The sequence below is a fragment of the Lottia gigantea genome (assembly GCF_000327385.1).
Source record: "Lottia gigantea unplaced genomic scaffold LOTGIsca_110, whole genome shotgun sequence".
Lineage (NCBI taxonomy): Eukaryota > Metazoa > Mollusca > Gastropoda > Lottiidae > Lottia > Lottia gigantea.
In genome coordinates, this window is record NW_008707002.1 from 727,608 (window position 1) to 736,604 (window position 8,997).

Here is an 8,997-nt window from a genome sequence, read left to right on the forward strand (position 1 = left end):
GATGTAATCACCACTAAGATGGGTCATCGTGCGATGTAATCACCACTAAGATGGGTCATCGTGCGATGTAATCACCACTAAGATGGGTCATCGTGCGATGTAATCACCACTAAGATGGGTCATCGTGCGATGTAATCACCACTAAGATGGGTCATCGTGCGATGTAATCACCACTAAGATGGGTCATCGTGCGATGTAATCACCACTAAGATGGGTCATCGTGCGATGTAATCACCACTAAGATGGGTCATCGTGCGATGTAATCACCACTAAGATGGGTCATCGTGCGATGTAATCACCACTAAGATGGGTCATCGTGCGATGTAATCACCACTAAGATGGGTCATCGTGCGATGTAATCACCACTAAGATGGGTCATCGTGCGATGTAATCACCACTAAGATGGGTCATCGTGCGATGTAATCACCACTAAGATGGGTCATCGTGCGATGTAATCACCACTAAGATGGGTCATCGTGCGATGTAATCACCACTAAGATGGGTCATCGTGCGATGTAATCACCACTAAGATGGGTCATCGTGCGATGTAATCACCACTAAGATGGGTCATCGTGCGATGTAATCACCACTAAGATGGGTCATCGTGCGATGTAATCACCACTAAGATGGGTCATCGTGCGATGTAATCACCACTAAGATGTTAAAGCTACCATGAAATATTACATTGAAGCTACCATGAAATATCACATTGAAGCTACCATGAAATATCACATTGAAGCTACCATGAAATATCACGTTAAAGCTATCATCAAATATCACATTAATGCTACCATGAAATATCACATTAAAGCTACCATGAAATATCACATTAAAGCTACCATGAAATATCACGTGAAATATCACTTTAAAGCTACCATGAAATATCACGTGAAATGTCACGTTAAAGCTACCATGAAATATCACGTTAAAGCTACCATGAAATACCAAGTGAATTTCCACGTTAAAGCTACCATGAAATATCACGTGAAATATCACATTAAAGCTACCATGAAATACCAAGTGAATTATCACGTTAAAGCTACCATGTAATATCACGTGAAATATCACATTAAAGCTACCATGAAATATCACATTAACGCTACCATGAAATATCACATTAAAGCTACCATGAAATATCACGTGAAATATCACTTTGAAGCTACCATGAAATATCACGTGAAATATCACATTAAAGCTACCATGAAATATCACGTGAAATATCACATTAAAGCTACCATGAAATATCACATTAAAGCTATCATGAAATATCACGTGAAATATCACATTAAAGCTACCATGAAACATCACATTTAAGCTACCATGAAATATCACATGAAATATCACATTAAAGCTACCCTGAAATATCGCGTGAAATATCACATTAAAGCTACCATGAAATATCACATTAAAGCTACCATGAAATATCACGTGAATTATCATATTAAAGCTACCCTGATATATCACGTGAAATATCACAGTAAAGCTACCATGAAATATCCCATGACATATCACAGTACAGCTACTATGAAATATCACATTAAAGAGGCCATGAAATATCACATGATATATCACATTAAAGCGACCATGAAATATCACATTATATATCATATTAAAGCTACTATGAAATATCACATTTAAGCTACCATGAAATATCACATTAAAGCTACCATGAAATATCACAATTAAGCTACCATGAAATATCACATTAAAGCTACCATGAAATACCACCTGATATATAACATTAAAGCTACCATGAAATACCACATGATATATCACATTAAAGCTGCTAGGAATATCACATTAAAGCTACCATGAAATATCACATGATATATCACATTAAAGATGCTAGGAATATCACATTAAAGCTACCATGAAATATCGCGTGAATTATCACATTGAAGCTACCATGAAATATCACATGGAATATCACATTAAAGCTACCATGGAATATCACATGATATATCACATTAAAGCTACCATGATATATCACATTAAAGTTGCTAGGAATATCACGTTAAAGCTACCATGAAATATCGCGTGAAATATCACATTGAAGCTAACATGAAATATCACATGGAATATCACATTAAAGCTACCATGAAATATCACATGATATATCACATTAAAGCTACCATGATATATCACATTAAAGTTGCTAGGAATATCACGTTAAAGCTACCATGAAATATCGCGTGAAATATCACATTAAAGCTACTATGAAATGTCACATTGAAGCTACCATGGAATATCAAATTTAAGCTATCATGAGATATCACATTAAAGCTACCATGAAATATCACATTAAAGCGGCCATGAAATATCACATTATATATCACATTTAAGTTACCATGAAATATCACATTAAAGCTGCCATGAAATATCACAATTAAGCTACCATGAATATCACATTAGAGCTACCATGAAATACCACCTGATATATAACATTAAAGCTACCATGACATATCACATGAAATGTCACATTAAAGCTACCATGAAATATCACATGATATATCACATTAAAGCTACCATGAAATACCACATGATATATCACATTAAAGCTGCTAGGAATATCACATTAAAGCTACCATGAAATATCACATGATATATCACATTAAAGATGCTAGGAATATCACATTAAAGCTACCATGAAATATCGCGTGAAATATCAAATTGAAGCTACCATGAAATATCACATGGAATATCACATTAAAGCTACCATGAAATATCACATGATATATCACATTTAAGCTACCATGAAATATCACATGGAATATCACATTAAAGCTACCATGGAATATCACATGATATATCACATTAAAGCTACCATGATATATCACATTAAAGTTGCTAGGAATATCACGTTAAAGCTACCATGAAATATCGCGTGAAATATCACATTGAAGCTACCATGAAATATCACATGAAATATCAAATTAAGGTATCATGAAATATTACATGATATATCACATTAAAGCTATCATAAATATCACATGAAATATTACATTAAAGTTACCAGGAAATATCACATTAAAGCTACCATGATATATCACATTAAAGCTACCATGGAATATCACATTAAAGCTACCATGAAATATCACATGATATATCACATTAAAGCTACCATGAAATATCGCGTGAAATATCACATTGAAGCTACCATGAAATATCACATGAAATATCAAATTAAGGTATCATGAAATATTACATGATATATCACATTAAAGCTATCATAAATATCACATGAAATATTACATTAAAGTTACCAGGAAATATCACATTAAAGCTACCATGATATATCACATTTTAGCTTCTATGAAATATCACATGATATATCACATTAAAGCTACCATGAAATACCACATAATATTTCACATTAAAGCAGCTAGGAATATCACATTAAAGCTACCATAAAGTATCACATGATATATCACATTAAAGCTACCATGAAATATCATATGGAATATGACATTTAAGCTACCATGAAATATCACAAAAAGCTACCATGAAATATCACAGTAAAGCTACCATGGATATCACATGATATATCACATTAAAGCTACCATGGAATATCACATTAAAACTACCATGAAATATCACATGATATATCACATTAAAGCTACCATGGAATATCACATTAAAGCTACCACTGAATATGACATTTAAGCTACCGTGGAATATCACATTTAAGCTACCATGAAATATACCATGGAATATCACATTAAAGCTACCATGGAATATCACATTTAAGCTACCATGGAATATCACATTAAAGCTACCATGGAATATCATATTTAAGCTACCATGAAATATCACGTGAAATATCACATTAAAGCAACCATGAAATATCACATGATATATCACATTAAAGCTACCATGATATATCACATTAAAGCTACCATGAAATACCACATGATATATCACATTAAAGCTGCTAGGAATATCACATTAAAGCTACCGTGAAGTATCACATGATATATCACATTAAAGCTACCATGAAATATCCCATGACATATCACAGTAAAGCTACTATGCAATGTAACTTTAGACCTACCATTAAATATCACATGAAATATCATATGATATATTACATTAAAGCTACAATGAAATATCACACGAAATTGCCCATTAAAGCGATCATGAAATGCCCCATTAATAAACTACAAGAAGTGGCTCATTAAAGCTACCATGAAATGTCCCATGATATATTACATTAAAGCTAACATGATATATTACTTTAAAGCTACTATGAAATATCACATTAAAGCTACCATGAAATATCACATTGAATGGCCCATTAAAGTGATCATTGAGTGGCCCATTAAAGCTACCATGAAATGGTCCTTTAAATATACCACGAAGTGGCCCATTAAAGTTACCATGAAATATCACATGAAATGGCCCATTAAAGCTACCATGAAATATCACATGAAATGGCCCATTAAAGCTACCATGAAATATCACATGAAATGGCTCATTAAAGCTACCATGAAAATGCCCTTTAAAACTACTATGGAATGGCCTTTAAAAGCTATCATGAAATATCACATGAAATGGTCCAATACAGCTACCATGAAATATCACATGGAATAGCTCAAAAGCTACCATGTCAAGGACCATTTAAACTACAATGAAATGGCTCATAAACGTTATCATGAAATATCACATGATGTGGCCCAGTAACGCTACCATGAAATGTCACATTAAATCTACCTTGAAATGGCCTATTAAAGCTTACATGAAATGGTCCATTTAAGCTTCCATGAATGGCCCATTAAAGCTATCGTGTAATGGCCTATTAAAGCTATCTTGTAATAGCCCATTAAAGCTGTAGCGTAATGGTCCATTAAAGCTACCATCAAATGGCCCATGCAACGGTATATCATGTGATATTTCACGATAACTTTAATGTGATATTTCATGATAGCTTTAATATGTTGTTTCATGGTAGCTTTTAAGTGATATTTTATCGTAGCTTTAATGTGGCAATTCATGATAGCTTTAATATGATTTTTACATGATAGCTTTAATGTGGTATTACTTGACAGCTTTAATGTGATATTTCACAGTAGCTTTTATGTGGTATTGTAATGATGGATTATCACATCGCATGATAGATTACCACATCACATGATAGATTGCCACATCACATGATGGATTATTACATTGAATGGTGGATTATCATGTTTGGAGTCGGGTAATCACATGGCATGATAGGGTATTAAATCATATGTGAGATTATCACACGTGATATCGCACGAGGGATTACCACATCACATGATGATGTGATGACCATCCAAACTTGTTATATTGTGATGTGATGATAACCACTCGATTAAGATGATTAAAGGGAGACTATCACAATGTAATTTAGGCAACATATAGACTACAGAACACAAGGGAATAATATTTAGTTGAGTCCAATAAAATGTCAATGTTGTAAGGCTTTCCTCCCCTTATTATCAGTAGTAGAACACCAGACCTCACCTTATTCGAGGTATTGACTGATGTACTATTGTTAGTATAAAAACACCAGACATCACATTACCGTACTCGGGGTTATATTCAACTAAGAATACTGCCATTGTACCACACAATCCGTTAACCAGTTGGACACAATTTGGTGTGGACTACGACCACAGAAAACTGTCATTGTACCAAGCACGCTGTCTCATAGCTGATTGACTACGATGGTTTTGTCAAGTCAAGTGTGTGCTATTTGATTTCATCTTAACAAAAAGGGACACAGTGTATCTTTAACGGTTGTTAAGGACGCCATGATAACATAATGGGTCATGTTACTAGGGTCTGTATATCGGGGTATTATCGGCCCGGTGTATGTGGAGGTATTGTGAGGGATATAATATGATAATATACTCTATTTAGTAAGAAAGTTATAAAGTCTATGATTTCTATTGATTTGTGTGATTGGTTATTAATCGATAACTCTTATTGAAGTTTGATCAATACATGTGATTTGTTCGCTAATATCATAATGGACGATTTACTGCATAATTTGTGAATATTCTGAAAGCAGTAAAATAGATCTCTTACCCGACATTTTATGGAAATGTTTTGAGAAATGTCTAATGAAGACTGTGATTGAAGTGTAATTCTGTCGAAACGTTGTAACAACAGAATATAAAGGTCGCAGTCTATTAAGTGTGATTGTTTTATCAACTTGGTAACAAGTGTAATCTTGTCGAAACGTTGTAAAAATAACAGTGTTGTGTTTTGTACTTTGATAACAACAAGTGTGTTCTTGTCGAAACGTTGTGTGAAATAGAAATAGTGATAATTATGATAGTAGTGGCATTTAAGACCTGATTTGTCTTTCGAAAAGTTTATCTTGTGGACAACAGACGCAAGTTTCGGATATATAATCGACTTAAACTTCTATGGAAATGTCGGCGAATTTTCGAATGATTGAACAGTAAACGTATTTATCGAACGGTAGCGAGTGGGCCGACGATAATAAACCAGTAAATCAATCTGTTGATAACTCGGATAAAGAGATTAGATCACGTGTACAAAGGATTAGCTGGGAATTATCATGGATTTTGTCAATCTAACATATTGGCAGTGGAACAGGTGAGGGTAACCTTTCTATTCTTAGTAACCTTTTTACTCAGATAAACCTTAATGTTGTCAGAATACCAAACTATCATGTCCAACTAGCTAGAAAATTGCTTGATACAATGACAGTTTTCTGTGGTCAGAATGGGACTAGAACATACCAAACTCTCGTGTCCAACTAGCTAACAGTTCGTATTTGGTACAATGACAATTTTCTGTGGTCAGCATGACCACATAGACCATCTTGTGGAGACTATTGAAGAAGGACTGCACTGTGAAATGGGCGATAAGGGATATAATGTGTTAGTAGTCGTCAGGGTGCCAAATACATGTATAGTCTCAAACACAAGGTATTTTCGGGACAGCAACTAAAGTATTGCTTACATCTTGGTTTTCAGGTCAATTTAATGATGATCTGTCTTCTGAAACAGTTGGAAAAGCAACCTACATCTTGATGTTAATCGTGATATGACATTCTCTTACCACACTCTGTAACTCATCTTTAGCATGCAGTTTACACTGTTCGTCATCCTCCCTTCCACCAATAACGTCTGCACGTTACGAAACGTTCAGCATGGAACCACAATCCGTGAAATCAGATGTCGTCTGGAACTGGAGGCTGGAATTCCCGCGCAAATATACCGTCTGCACAACTCGGATGGTCAATACATGCACGAGGAACATTGTCTTCTGCTAGATCAGAATGTTTGGGACGGATATATTCTTAGAACGCAGCTGTTTGAAAGCTGGGTGGAACTGTACGATGACCATTAACAACCGTGTGGATGAGGTGATTAAAAATGGCGCCATCCGAGCAGACGACAACATGGCGACCGAGAAATCAGAAAGACAGCAAGTGGAAAGCATCATTAAAGAACGTGGCACCGTGGCTCTGTATATTGCAGCATTTCGGGGTCTGGTCGATCTAAGTAGCTGTTTACTTATGACAGGTAAGTAGGAAAATAGCCAAAGAATGTGTCTAAAACCTATTGCTGTCCAATAAGATACTAGCAGTTCCTTTATGTTACCATCTGGAGTAAAAGTCTACATTTATTGAGGCTGGGTGATGACTATACATGTAATTGATTATTGGATTGCACAAACAGTTTCTTACTTTTACATGTTCAAATTATGGAATTCTCTACTAAATAAACCAATAATAAAACGTTATTTGATTAAAATTTCTTAAATTGGGATCTTAGATCAGCCCTAATATAAGTGTAAATCGTATCACGATATAGTTCTACCATTGGACATAGAAATATTAAACTAAGACGAAGAAAACAATCTTTGTATTGAATATATCATCAGCTAATATATGAATATTCATAACTTCATTAACATAAATTAATTAAAACCACCAGCAATGTCGAATAAAAATAAGTACCCTCTATTGTTCAAGGGGCTAGTTTGTATCAAAACTAATTTTTATTTATTGGGTAGAAGATATTGTTTAAACACGAAGTTTAATAAACTAAAGTTGATTTTGTTGAACATTAAGAACTGAGAACCTTGGCTTATCGAACTAATTAATATTTATGATATATTGGTACATGTATAAGTATAAACAGAATATGAGATCGGGGTGAATTGTGGGTTCCCACACCCCGGGTTCGGATTACCAGTAACAATATTTCATAGTAAATAATTCTAACATTCGTTTTAGTGTCTTAATCACAAATTCATCTCTAATAATTTGATACAGAACATAAGATGTATAAAAATTTCGTCAGATCATGGATGGTAAGTCGAATCACCCACAGAAAGCTATCCAGTTTTGCATTTTAATCAGATTGAAAAAAACCTCAGTGGGGGTAAGTCGTATATTAACCTTACCACGCCTACTCTTATCTGGAATATAAATATAACTGTGACTATGTTATATATAATCAGAATGAGTTATTAGTGACTATATATTTTTAATCTAAGATCGGTTTGTGGGTATAAATTAAAGGGTGTCAGGTATCTACTATAATATTAATAATCAATGAATTAATTTGAACAATTTCTAGGATTAGAGGGTCGGTAAACAATGGAGCTAACAATATACGTCTTGATTAGTATATGATATAGAATAAACAAATCATAAACACAACGGTGTTACTATATAAGCTAGGGACAGCCCTGAAGAATGGGTTAATTTTGAGGAGGTTGGGAAGTGGGCAGTAGGGGGTGAGGGTTTTACAATTATTAGGGCTAACACTATACGTCTTGATATATGAATATGATATAAAATAAACAAATCATAAACACAACAGTGTTTCTATAATAGCAAAGGATGGGTTAATTTTAAGATTGTTGGAAGGCGCAGAAATTGCGACGCTCCATGGGAGGTTTGCGACTTTCGTGCTTCCGTAGAGCTCCTGCATTTAGAATTTCAACTCAGATAGTTAGTCCCCGATCCCCTCCCCCCCCCCCCCCCCC

General features: G+C 34.5%; 3 protein-coding genes across 3 annotated transcripts in view; 2 read left to right on the forward strand and 1 right to left on the reverse strand.

Moving 5' to 3' along the window:
* Window positions 1–792: 792 nt before the first annotated feature.
* LOTGIDRAFT_136871 (hypothetical protein) lies at window positions 793–2,590 on the forward strand (the record flags this gene model as incomplete). The annotated part of the gene is made up of 2 exons (XM_009047350.1): window positions 793–1,046; window positions 2,392–2,590. 2 exons carry the CDS (start codon window positions 793–795, stop codon window positions 2,588–2,590), a joined length of 453 nt encoding a protein of 150 aa, XP_009045598.1.
* A 2,134-nt stretch (window positions 2,591–4,724) lies between these two features.
* LOTGIDRAFT_136872 (hypothetical protein) lies at window positions 4,725–4,943 on the reverse strand (the record flags this gene model as incomplete). Its single annotated transcript, XM_009047351.1, has 1 exon — window positions 4,725–4,943. One exon carries the CDS (start codon window positions 4,941–4,943, stop codon window positions 4,725–4,727), a length of 219 nt encoding a protein of 72 aa, XP_009045599.1.
* Window positions 4,944–7,399: 2,456 nt separating this feature from the next.
* Window positions 7,400–8,997, forward strand: part of LOTGIDRAFT_171169 (hypothetical protein) — a gene marked incomplete at both ends in the record, with an annotated part of 12,951 nt that continues 11,353 nt past the window's right edge. The window contains one exon of the mRNA XM_009047352.1: window positions 7,400–7,523. Within this exon, the coding sequence (XP_009045600.1) occupies window positions 7,400–7,523 (124 nt within the window). The remainder of the gene's footprint in view (window positions 7,524–8,997) is intronic.